The following is a 13,885-nucleotide window of genomic DNA, read 5'->3' as shown; positions in this document are numbered from 1 at the left end:
TAGCGGTGAGCGTGTAGCAGACGGCGCAGCTGATGGCAGTCTTCTTCATGCAGGGTCGCGGCGGCCGAGGAGAGGCGTCGCGCCATCGCCGGCGAGCGCCGCGCCCGCTACCAGCTGCTAGAGAGCAGGCGCCGAGAAGCTGTGCAGAGGCGGGCGGAGGTTTTCGCCGCTGCTGCCGCCGTCGCCGCTACTGCCGCTGCTGACGTTGTCGCTAATGCTGTCGCTGCTGCGGCTGATGCTGCTGCTGCTGCTACCGCCGCTGCAGTCGCTGCTGCCGCTGACGTTGTCGCTGATTCTGTCGCTGATGTTGTCACCTCCGCTGCCGTCGCGGCTGCCAACGACGCTGTTACCACCGCTTCCGCTGATGCTGCCGCTGCAGCTGACGCTGACGCCACTACTGGTTCCGCCACTGCCGGCGAAGGTACCGCTACCGCTGACGCTGACGCCACTATAGATTCTGCAACTGCCGGCGACGCTACCGCTGCCGCAGTCGCTGCCGCAGTCGCTGTCGTCGCCGCTGGCGCTGCCAACGATTTTGTTACAGCCACTGCTGCTGCTGCTACCGCCGCTGCAGTTAATGCTGCCGCTGACGTTGTCGCTGATTCTGTCGCTAATGCCGCCACCGCCACTGCCGCTGACGCGGTTACCGCCACTGCCGCTGCTGCCACTGCCGCTGCCGCTGCAGCTGATGTTGAAGCTGACACTAACACCGCCATTGCCATAGACGTTGACACCGCTACTGCTACTGTCGCAATCTTTGACGCCACTCCTGCTGCCGCTGACGCCAATACTGGTTCCACCGCTGCCGATGACGCTGCCGCTGGCGCTAACTCTGATGCCACTACTGGTTCCGCCACTGCCGACGACGCTACCGCTGTCGCTGCCGCTGCTGCCACCGCCGTTGCAGCTGCTAACGACGCCGTGAGCGCCACTGCCGCTGACGTTGTCGCTGATTCTGTTGCTAATGCTGCAACCGCTACTGCCGCAGCCGCTGACGCTGTTACCGCCACTGCCGCTGCTGCCACCGCCGCTGCCGCTACCGCCGCTGCTGCCACCGCCGCTGCAGCTGATGCTACCGCCGACACTGATACCGCCATTGGCACAGACGCTGTCGTCGCTTCTGCTACTGTGGCTATCGCTGACGCCACTCCTGCTGCCGCTGACGCCAATACTGGTTCCACCGCTGCCGGCGACGCTGCCGCTCCTAACGACGATGTAACCGCTACCGCCGCTGCTGCCACCGCCGCTGCAGCTGATGCTACCGCCGACACTGATACCGCCATTGTCACAGACGCTGTCGTCGCTTCTGCTGCTGTCGCTATCACTGACGCCACTCCTGCTGCCGCTGTCGCCAATACTGGTTCCACCGCTGCCGGCGACGCTGCCGCTGCTAACGACGATGTAACAGCCACTGCCGCTGCTGCCACTGCCGCTGCAGCTGATGTTGAAGCTGACACTGACACCGCCATTGCCATAGACGCTGACACCGCTACTGTTGACTGGTATATGCAGCGGGTATATACATATGTAAATGCGACGTTTCATGATGGAAATTAAAGTTTATGGATATATCTATGTGTAATAACTTTAGTTTAGCCAGATAGCCAGACAGACTAATCGTCTAGTTTATGTGTATATGGGCTGAAGAGAGCTGTTGGCCCTTGTTCTCCATGTTCTCACGTTATCAAAACGTCGCTAGCAATGTTTTTGCGTTTTAGCAACGTTATTTTCCAACGTTGTGGGAACATCGAAAAGTCACACAAATCTACTTTCCCAGAACGTTACACAGACCGGCTTCGTTGTGCGAATGTTCCCAGAACGTGATTGGGCTAACTGGGGATCTTACGATAGCTTTTCTATTCGTAACAACTAACGATGATTTCAATTCTTATTTTTAACTACTGACAGTCCAATATCTGATAATTATTGTTATCATTAGTTTATATATTACTCAAACTGCATATAAGAAGTAACAGGGGCGTAGCTAACTTTGCCTGGGGTGAGTCGGGGACGACGTATGTTCTGGGCAGTTGACCGTGAGCGATTCTCCACTGATCATGTGGTTGTATCTACCTTTGTTTGGGGCAACTGCCTTCCTTGCGCGCCCACCCTTCTAGCTACGGCTCTTATAGATATGTAACCGTTACAGTAAACAGTGAATAAAATGTAACAGTGCGAATAGAATTTCGTCCGTTTACTCACGTAGTTTCGATAACACACTCTATCTACTACATGGCATCTACATAGCTTATATACTACATGGCATCTACATAGCTTATATACTGCATGGCATCTACATAGCTTATATACTGCATGAGCCTCTGCGTGGGTTATATTCTGGGAATGATAAGTGCAAAAATGAGACATCCCGAATGACTGCAATTTCTGTTAACACATCAACTAACATAGCAGTTCAATAAAGGTTCAGGTAATAATAAGTAAGATATTATACAACAGATGTTGATCAAGCGTGTTTTTACATTTCCGTTGCATTATTTTGATAAACAATGTATAATAAACCATATTATTTATGGAGAGAACGATGTACTTCTAGCCCAACCATACAAGCCTACAATTTCTTAATTATCATGACATTAGCATTTATTTCACTAGTTTCTGTCAGCATTCTCACAGAACGTTCTAATTGCCCGTGATTACTCAGCTGGAGCTAGGACTGTAGCATAGTATCAAAAAGAATCAAGGCACAGTAGAATGTCTACTAAATATGCCTATTACTCAGTATAATATAATTGATTTCTATGGTCATAGTACAACATATAAACTAACAGGAATATGTGGTAGCAGGTACAAATCAAAATATAATATGAAATAACGAGTTAATTGTTAGTAGTGCTACCTTACACAGTGTACATACAAAACTGATGAGAAATATAATCATGAGTGACTGCGGCTACCCCGCAGATAGTTGCAGATGGTTCACCCTGCAGTGAAGTTATTTTCCCATTGAGTCTGATTATCATATACCATCATATATATCATTACATATACCATCTGGATTCATGATCACGAGCTTTTTGAATATCTCAGACCTTGAACAGTAACAGAGAGAATACAAGTAGTTCTAATGGCTGGAAGAAGAAGCTCCCACATCTGCATTTGTGGATTCCTCAGATGATTCCTCAGATTTAGTGCATCCTTCAGTTTTCATCACTCCACACACTTCAGCGCTCGTGCCAATTACTTGGCTATCTCCTATTGGCTTTTCACAGTCCACACTGGCTTTCTTTAATACATCTTCTTTTTCCTTTTCATTTTCGTTGTTATCTCCACCTTCCTTCTGGCACTTCTCTTTTGCTTGCTCCTCTTTCAGCCTCTCTAAAACTGCCTTCTTAACCTCACGTCCAATCGCTGCTGCCATTGGTGGTGGAACCGCATTTCCAACCTGCAAGTCCATATACGTTAATGTACTTTACATTTTATAGTGCAAGAACAGGAAGGAAAACTTCATGCCATCAGTACCAAGAAATATTAGCTACCTTATCCAATAAAGTAAGCAATACATCTGCATAAATCATGCACATTCCTCTCCCCAAGCTTAACATTCTCCCTTTCCTGTAACCCCCTTCCCTCCTCTACTTTCTACCCTCTCTACCCGTTCCACACATCTAACTCCATCACTTGTGTTTGGGCATTGGTCACTAGGTGGGGGTCACTATAACTAGCATGATTGTACAATTTTGTAGTGCTTCTATATTAGTGACAGTAGGAATTTGGTGACCTTGCTGGATTTTAGTGCACTATTGGGTTTGGCATACTTTAATCAATCACAGAGCAACTTGCAGAAACTAAACTAACAATTTTACATGTATAAATAAACTTAAAATAGATGTAACACACAGATATAGATAGGGGCTGATTTCCAATTTAGTGGAAATTTGTAAGAATTATATAACCTTGTTTTTATATCATAATAGCGTTACAGAACGAATCTGAATAATACAGCGCTGTCACCTGATCCTGACACTTACCTGCCTGTGTTTCTCCAGAACATTTCCAAAGAACCTGTAAGTGTCTGGGAATCCCTGAGAGCGTGCACACTCACGCACACTCACAACTCTGTGCTGCTCCGGATGTAAGACTCGACCCTGCAGGCAGGCACAGAATAAGTGAAAAAATTCATCGGGGCAACAGGGTGATTCGTCTCCATCTCCCCACTACAATCACCTCCATAAAACATGAGAGCTAAAACAAAGAGGGGTTCCCTTAACTCCTACATTTACACTTCTAATGAACAGGAAAGGACTAAAAATGAAAAATTTTGAGGGAATAAAACGTCACAGGTGCACACTAATTTTGCATACTCAAAGACTAACTAGCCGACACCCTAAACTGTCACGCCCGCAAATGCACTTGCTGAATGCTACGTGACAGTCATGCAGGTAATAAAAGGACATGTTCTTTACACTAGCTATGCTAGCATACATGCACTACATCTGCAAGTGTCATTCATATGCATTTTACACTTCACATGCTGAAATGGGTAAGAAATTCATTGTGGAGTAATTCTGGTGCAGCTTGGTAATTTGTCACATGTGTCAATGTCACATGTCATTTGTCAAAATCCTCCAAAGATACCAAAAAGATTACAAAGAAGCAAGTTACTATGATGCTTAAATTTCTCAGAATGGACTAACAATCTTTATGATACATTGTACATTTCACATAGTAATGCATGTCCCAAAGTAGACACGTGGACAATAATTTAGCTGGCTATTACACTTTCTCAGTGCATACGCGTAGCATGAGAAATTGAACTATATACCATGTCCATATTAAAGTAGAGTGTACACAATTTCATTGATAGAATAGGGGTTAGTGCGTAAACACAAAGAAAACTAGAGCACTCGGAGAGCACAGACCTCCGCCAAGGCAGCTGAATTCTCTCAATGTGAAATTTTTTATTAATTAAGTGGAAAAATTAATTAATTAATTAAATAATTAATTGGATCCGGATTAGTGCGAGCGTGCAGGTGGGGGAGGACTGTGGTTGCCCCTTAGCCTGTGGTTGCGTGTTTGTAAGTCTACAGCCAGCGCACCTAGCGGAAGTACGTGAACTGAAACGTGCATGGTAACACAAACACACAAACCAACTCAAAAACTCGCCGGTGAAAACATAACCCCCGCCATGCCCCTGGCGGAGGTAATTAAGCATTATAAAATAGCCCCTTGCCAAACTCAAAACATCCCTTGTAAAATGCTTCATGAGGCCCGTTTTTCCCCCGAGAACATACGAAAAGCTGTCTCATGATAAAAAAACCAATTTCACAGCCAAGCTCTTCTCTTGTATTTCCTACGTAGGAGTCATCAACATATAGTACAACAATAGTAGGATGGTACACAGTTTGAACATATGAACAGCTTTTCATATGTTCTCAGGGGAAAACGGGCCTCATGAAGCATTTTACAAGGGATGTTTTGAGTTTGGCAAGGGGCTATTTTATAATGCTTAATTTTTTTTGTGTTTACACACTAACCCCTATTCTATCAATGAAATTGTGTACACTCTACTTTAATATGGACGTCATGGTATATGGTTCAATTTCTCATGCTACGCATATGCACTGAGAAAGTGTAATAGTCAGCTAAATTATTGTTGACAAAGAGGAACTCCTCTCTCTCTCTCCCTGTCTCTCTCTCTCTCTCTCAATACCTGTTTGCCCATTGGTTCTGGATTAGTGACTGTGGTGCTAAAGAAACCATCCCATTCTAGCCGACCGTAGAGCCCTGCCCAGTGGTTGTGCCTTGAAAAAAAAAGGTTCACATTTTTGATAATATAAATAAATGAATATCAACATAATTATACATTTAAAGAATAAAAACTTCATAGAATTAAAAATAATTCTCTGCAACAAACTATAAATTAAATGGTATAAGTTGATCCTAATGTAATTGAAATTTAATATAATTATATGGATGAAATTCACTGGTTTTTACCGGTTTCCTGTATGTGGTAGGCACCATGGTATGATAGTGCCAAATTGCCTATCCATGGGGTCACATGACTTGCCTTCTGCACAAGCACAGACGCCGCGCAGTTCTCCATTGTCACTCTTACCATTTTTTTTGTCACTGTGTGTATAGCGCCTGTAAGAGAACAGAGTGACTCCTCCATAAATGAATATAATGCCTGATATCTACGGTACAATGTTTTGTCTTTAAGCAATGACAGTCATTAAACAATGTAGTTGTAACCGATTTCTGCGATCATTATTGAATACGAATCGATTAAATATTACATGTTAATGCATGGGACTAGTGGCAGACAAACTCACAGTTTCTTGGTCATTGTTCCATCTGGAAGACGGACAGAAACATTGGGAAGATCTCGCCAGTCAGAACCAGGAGCCAGTGGAATATGGCGCATCCTGGCAGCAACAAGAGAGTTCATCTCCTTGCAGATGTGGTCTCGGAGAATTGGTTGGTACTGGTTACCACGCATCTGGTTGATGGACAAAAACAATAGCAATAATTTCTAACATAATACTTCACATTCAGCCGTATACCAAGATATACAAATGTGCAGCTATTACTCCAGAGCCAGCCTTGAATATTACAGCTAGTCAAATCTATAGGAAAATTTAGAACATTTGGTCATTGCCCAAAAACTAGTTGAAAAAACAACCACGTCTGCTGCTGACTCGGCAGTCGGTCCCATTTTATAAACAATGTATATGGAATGCCATGAAACAATATGAAGGCGAAGTGACAGGCAATTGGCAGTCTCATATATTAAAGGGACAGTAGCCTCTAGGATTTTACTGCATACAACTGTACAACGAATCGTCTACAGTCTACACCCACACGTATTTGTTACCAGATACCTAATTTAATTGTTATAATTATTTACACATCAACGCTACGAAATTTGAGTGGCGCCATGACACCCGCGACCGTGCTGCCACCCCGAAAGTTGCGTATTTGACAATTTATTTTGCAGGTTACAGACCGAGGGCTAATCACAAAAGTGCAATTATATTTATACCTAAATGCTATTTAACCGAACGATATTCATTTTAGGGCAAATTGATCCATATTATAACTGAAACTATATGTCGTTTATAAGATATTACAATCCTTTTGCTTTTATAGCTGACGCTGACGCCACTACTGGTTCCGCCACTGCCGGCGATGCTACCGCTACCGCTGACGCTGACGCCACTATAGATTCTGCCACTGCCGGCGACGCTGCCGCTGCCGCAGTCGCTGTCGTCGCCGCAGGCGCTGCCAACAATTTTGTTACCGCCACTGCTGCTGCTGCTACCGCCGCTGCAATTAATGCTGCCGCTGACGTTGTCGTTAATGCCGCTACCGCCACTGCCGCGGCCGCTGCCGCTGACGCAGTTACCGCCACTGCAGCTGTTGCCACTGCCGCTGCCGCTGCAGCTGATGTTGAAGCTGACACTGACACCGCCATTGCCATAGACGTTGACACCGCTACTGCTACTGTCGCAATCTTTGACTCCACTCCTGCTGCCGCTGACGCCAATACTGGTTCCACTGCTGCCGGCGACGCTGCCGCTGGCGCTAACTCTGATGCCACTACTGGTTCCGCCACTGCCGACGACGCTACCACTGTCGCTGCCGCTGCTGCCACCGCCGTTGCTGCTGCTAACGACGCTGTGAGCGCCACTGCCGCTGACGTTGTCGCTGATTCTGTTGCTAATGCTGCCACCGCTACTGCCGCAGCCGCTGACGCTGTTACCGCCACTGCCGCTGCTGCCACCGCCGCTGCTGCTACCGCCGCTGCTGCCACTGCCGCTGCTGCCACCGCCGCTGCTGCTACCGCCGCTGCTGCCACCGCCGCTGCAGCTGATGCTACCGCCGACACTGATACCGCCATGGTCACAGACGCTGTCGTCGCTTCTGCTACTGTCGCTATCGCTGACGCCACTCCTGCTGCCGCTGACGCCAATACTGGTTCCACCGCTGCCGGCGACGCTGCCGCTGCTAACTACGCCACTCCTGCTGCCGCTGACGCCAATACTGGTTCCACCGCTGCCGGCGACGCTGCCGCTGCTAACGACGATGTAACCGCCACTGCCGCTGCTTCTACCGCCGTTGCAGCTGATGCTACCACCGACACTGACACCGCCATTGCCACAGACGCTGTCGCCGCTGCTGCTACTGTCGCTATCGCTGACGCCACTCCTGCTGTCCTTAGCGCTGACGCTGACGCCACTCCTTCTGCCGCTGGCGCTAACTCTGACGCCACTACTGGATCCGCCACTGCCGACGACGCTACCCCTACCGCTGCCGCTGCTGCCACCGCCGTTGCAGCTGCTAACGACGCTGTGAGCGCCACTGCCGCTGACGTTGTCGCTGATTCTGTTGCTGATGCTGCTACTGCTACTGCCGCGGCTGCTGACGCTGTTACCGCCACTGCCGCTGCTGCCACCGCCGCTGCAGCTGATTCTGACACCGCCACTGCCTCTGTCACTACCGGCGACGCTGCCGCTGCCAAGGACGCACGTGGCGGACTACGCGGACGACGGGGCCAACGACGTCGCGCTGGTAACACGCGCGATGCCAGGGCCGTCGTCTCCGCCTTCGCCCTGCTCAGCCGCGCTGTTGCTACCGTCGCCATGGCCGACGCTCCGCCTGACGACGCGAGGGTCGCCGAAGATACCGCAGCGCCGCCGACGATGCCGGATGTCGTCGCGCCGACCGTGCGCAAACACAGCGACGACGTGCTGTCGTCGGGCGCCGTGCGAGCGACGAGGGCGGGCGGGAGGCGCGTGCGACCGGGGCGCAGCAAGGCGCGCCACGCCGCCACCAAGCGTCGCACGTAGAGCGAGGTGCTGCTCCCTACCGGCAGCACTAGCTTCGGCAACAGAGGGAACATCTTCTCGCCAATAGGGAGAGAACTGAACATTACGACAGAGTCGAGTCGGGAAGGATTTGTTATTCTGAGAGGGCAGAGATTAGAGACTGATAATTTGTAATAGTAGCACTGTCTGTATAATTATGCCTGATGCGATTTTAACTGATTTCCGATCAGGTTTCATAATTACATTCACGAGCCACCTCTCTGATATCATGATATATTACATAATCTTAATCTATGCATCTTTATATCCACATATATATTTTTGCACTGTAATTTTATTCAGTAAGACTTCGCCTGAATTTCTCGCTGGAAATGGAATTTGTACATTGAATATTTGCAATAAATGACGATTATATAAAGTGATCACATAATTACTCTTTCTTTCTCTCTCTCACTCTCGCTAGCTCTACAGTAGCTATTGATATCTGCGGTAGATATGTACATTCGTATATATATTATTTGTACATATCGTATATATTACGTACTATTACTTAGGTCGTACTGCACGCCTGCAACGGTGCTCGCGCATGCGCACTATCCTTCGAGAATATTATAATATTTTGCAAAAATTATAAATTGAAAATGAAGAGGGGTCATTCTAGCATAGATTGATATGACAAAATTCCACCATTAGACATCATTTAAGAAATAGGAAGCAGACCTTGCATGTAGGGTTCCCGCTGCATGTACCATTAAGTACATAACCTGACTACGTTACTGTTTTAGCGCATGCGCCATATCTCACCAGAGGTGTTTTATTTCGTGATGAAAATGCATTTAGTATGATCAGGGGGTATCTCAGCATCGATTTCTGTAATAAATTATTATCGTTAGACTTGTGTTTATAGTTAGGAGAGCGCCTTAGCCTGTAGGGTGACAAACCTTTACTTCATTCTCGCAGGCCCTTTCCCTTGTCTTTTTTTGTCGCACGCCCAGCCTCCTTCTTCTTCTACCGCCCCTCGACTGTCTTTCCTGCCAACTTCCCACAGTTTTCCATCCCTCTCTTCCTCGGCAAGCTATATATACGTACTTTTCCTTTGGCCGTACTGCACGTCTGAAACGGTGCTCGCGCATGCGCAATATCTCCCGAGAAGAAGAATATTTTGCAAACATTATGAATTTAAAATAAAGACGAGTCATCCTAGCATAAATTTACATGATAAATTTGTATAAGTAGGCCTCACTTCAGAAATAGGAAGCAGACCTTGCATGTAAGATTCCCGCTGCATATACCATTAAGTACATAATCTGGCTACGTTACTGTTTAGCGCATGCGCAATATCTCACCAGAGGAGTTTGGTTTTGTTATTAAAATGCATTTAGTATGGTCAGGGGGTATCTCAGCAGAAGTATCTGTAATAAATTCTTATCAGTAGACCTGTGTCTATAATTAGGAGAGCGCCTTAGACTGTAGGGTGCAAAACTCCTACTTCATCCTCGCCTGCCCGTTTCCTTGTCTTCCTTGTTGCACGCCCAGCCTCCCTCTTTTTCTACCGCCCCTCGACTGTCTTCCCTGCCACCTTCCATCAGTTTTCTACCACTCTCTCCCTCGGCAAGCTATATATACGTACTTTTCCTTTGGCCGTACTGCACCTCTGAAACGGTGCTCGGGCATGCGCAATATCTTCCGAGAAGAAGAATATTTTGCAAACATTATAAATTTACAATGAAGAGGCTTGGAGTCATCCTAGCATAGATTTATATAATAAATTTGTCTAAGTAGACCTAACTTCAGAAATAGGAAGCAGACCTTGCATGAAAGGTCCCCACTGTATATACCAGTCAGTACATAACCTGACTACGTACGTTACTGTTTTAGCGCATGCCCAATATCTCGCCAGAGGAGTTATTATTTATGATGAAAACGCGTTTAGTATGGACAGGGGATATCTCAACATAGGTTTCTGTAATAAATACTTATCAGTAGACCTGTGTTTATAGTTACGAGAGTGCCCTAGCCTGTAGGGTGCAAAACTCCTACTTTATATCCGCTCGCCCTTCCCTTTGTTTCCATTGACGCACGCTTAGCCTCTTTCTCCTTCCACCGCCCTTCGACTGTCTTCCCTGCCACCTTTCCTCAGCTTCCCACCCCTCTCTTCCGCAGCTAACTATATTTACGTACGTTTTCTTTGGCAGTACTGCACGTCTGAAACGGTGCTCGCGCATGCGCAATATCTCGCGAGAATAATAATATTTTGCAAACATTATGAATTTGAAATGAAGATATAGAGGTTATCTTAGCATAGATTTATGGACCCATATATATATTTTGTCGATATAGTCACGTAGACACCGCATATAATGAAGTATGAAGTATTCGCTTTCTCTTTGAATTAAAACGTTGATCAAGCAGAATTTCACACGAACATGCATCACATTTTACGTAGTTCGCGTTTCCCATTCACTGAAAAAATCCACTGTGTGGTAAATAAACCATGAGATATGACCATCATTTACTCAGGCACGGCTGTGGCTCTATATTATTGAGTAAAGATATAACCAAAAAACCTTCGTAATTTGAAAATTAATGAACGTAGGAAAAGTGCAATATATGGATTACGAAGAGAATGTGATATCGATAACAACTCAGAATCACTAAAAATCACAAAATAATGATATAAATGTCAATTGGATACAATAATACGGTGCGGAAAAATCTCCAAATTGTTAAATTATATTATCTAAGGGACAACAATAGTCCGACACAAAATTAGAAATTAGAATCAAAATTCAAAATAATAGTGTATGTAAGTATGAAGCAATTCAATTTTTTTTAAATGATCCCGTATTCGTTAATACGCTGACATTGCGTGGTAAAGCATGTAATCGACACCACCGCGGTGTATGAGTTTATTTTTTAACATATCAATAAAATGATATACTGTTTTGTACTGTATCACTCAGAAATTTTATCATTTTAACTACTTAAGACTGTTGAATTTATCCGATTTTTTCTCAATGAAAAAACTGTCGTCACTACATATATATGTATCTGAATTACCTGCAATAACGATTTAATAAAAAATAAAAATAAATGTTAATATCGCGGCTGTTGAAATCGAAACCCAATTTTCCATTATCAAATTTCACTACAATATTTCATGCTGTGAACAGTAAATCTAATTCAGATTATATTATATTCTAAAAGCATCGACGCCTAAGACTGCTACTGTAACCTTGCACTCGCGACTAGCCTACGAGAACGCCCCATCGTGATACGAGTTGCAACGATTCTAACTCTTAAGGACTGCTACAACCCGTTATTAAGCATAATGAGTAATAAGTTATAATAATACGTTATAAATAAGTTATAATGTAATAAGTTATAATAAGCATGCAACCCCTAAAACTGATGCGATAAAGGGTCTGTCTCTTCGTCTACGCACAATGCGCTTCTATCGCTATATCCATTGTTTTACAAATACAATAACGACGTAATCGGTGGTTGGCGCGCTAGCTATAATGTCATGAACTAATAGGCACTACAGTAGTGAGAATAATTACAATATTACGCCCAGTACTCGCGTCCACCCGTCGGTTTCTATAACGCGTCGTTCGTCTACACTATAAACACGTCCCGCGCGTGATTAGTGAATGACTGCGGTTGCTCGTTACAGGGCCTTACTCGCCACTCGTTCGCGCAGCGCTATCCTCGAAGAGCGCAGGGAGCGAGCGACGAACACCCCACAGAGGGCAGCACATGCGGCGAGGCTGCGCGCCATAGTGGCGACCGAGGAGAAGAGGAGGATGGATGCGGCGGCGCTGCTGCACGCTCGGTAAGGGCCAGTGAGAATCTAGCACGACTAAGCGCGATCCGTCGCTACGGTTAGAGCGGGAGACGACGGAGAGTTACACACGTGTGTGAGTGCGAACACAACGATTCGTTGCAGGGCGACGTCAGCCGCCGACGCTCGCAGCCGCATCCTGCAGAAGCGCGTCGAGACGGTGGCCAGAGCTCCCCAGAGGGCAGCACAGGCGGTGAGGAAGATTGCCGTTGTTGCAGCCGTGGAGGAGAGGCGGAGAGCGGCGCGCGATCGGTGAGTGGCGGCACAAGTGACGGGAACCACGTTTCACAACATCAACGAGGCGTCTAGTGGTGCGGTTGCCCTCCTTACATATTCCTATAAAGGTGCCTGCGTGCCCTTCTATGAATTCCAAGTAGGGTATATACCCCATTTTTTCTCCCACGTGAAAATTCATTTTGAAAAAAAAGGTGGTTAACCGTTTCTTTGAATGGGTGTTTGTTCAGGCGACCAACTTGAATGGAACTATAAAATTTTATTTGACCGGCCGCTGTCTCGTTCTATTGCAAGACAGCAATAGCGGTGAGCGTGTAGCAGACGGCGCAGTAGCTCTAGTACTATAGCCCGCGAGAAGATGCATTAACTGCAGTGGGCAGTAGCAGCAGCATCAGTGGCGGTAAAAACATCGTTAGAAGCGCCAGCGGCGACGACAGCGACAGCGGCAGCGGCAGATTCGCCGGCAGTGGCAGAACCTAAAGTGGCGGCAGCGGCAACGTCGCCGCAGTGGCGGACCCAGTAGTGGCGTCAGCGTCAGCTGCAGGCGGCAGCATCAGCAGAAGCGGTAGTAACAGCGTCGTTGGCAGTCGCGACACGAGTGGCGTCAGCGATAGCGGCGGTATCAGTGTCGGTGACATCAGCAACGGCAGTCGCGGTAACATTGTCGTTGGCAGCATCCGCGGCAGCGGCGGCAGCATCAGCCGCAGCAGCGACAGCATTAGCGACAACATCAGCAGCGGCGGTCTAGCACTGAAGAGTCACGCGTGCACACATAAGCAGAGCAACCGCATTTGAAAACAAAACACCAGTAGTGCTAAGACTTTGAGGAATAACAGCATAAATACCTGGTGTAAAGTTGTGGAAGTGTTCAAAAAGATAGGTGAGATGTCCATGTTGATAGATAAGTGTTAAAAAGCCCGATCATTTTACGTTTTGGGGTAAATTTTTGGTCCTCAGTTGGACCATTTGCTTAGATTAACATCTATTGCAGAATGTGCTATAGCCTGCGGCAGCGATC

The 13,885-nt window shown here is 46.6% G+C and overlaps 1 protein-coding gene across 1 annotated transcript in view; it reads right to left on the bottom strand.

Moving 5' to 3' along the window:
* Positions 1-2,179: 2,179 nt before the first annotated feature.
* The window catches only part of LOC106804762 (DNA (cytosine-5)-methyltransferase 1-like), a 55,708-nt gene continuing 44,002 nt past the window's right edge, over positions 2,180-13,885 (bottom strand). Inside the window, exons 33-37 of the mRNA XM_014806083.1 lie at positions 6,294-6,460; positions 5,956-6,105; positions 5,672-5,762; positions 3,990-4,106; positions 2,180-3,403 (exon numbers count right to left, since the gene is read on the bottom strand). Of these exons, the coding sequence (XP_014661569.1) occupies positions 3,083-3,403; positions 3,990-4,106; positions 5,672-5,762; positions 5,956-6,105; positions 6,294-6,460 (846 nt within the window). The 3' untranslated portion in view covers positions 2,180-3,082. The remainder of the gene's footprint in view (positions 3,404-3,989; positions 4,107-5,671; positions 5,763-5,955; positions 6,106-6,293; positions 6,461-13,885) is intronic.

This window comes from Priapulus caudatus, unplaced genomic scaffold (assembly GCF_000485595.1).
Source record: "Priapulus caudatus unplaced genomic scaffold, Priapulus_caudatus-5.0.1 Scaffold86, whole genome shotgun sequence".
Lineage (NCBI taxonomy): Eukaryota > Metazoa > Priapulida > Priapulimorpha > Priapulimorphida > Priapulidae > Priapulus > Priapulus caudatus.
Note: the sequence above shows the minus strand (reverse complement) of the source record. Positions and strands in the feature narration are given on the sequence as shown.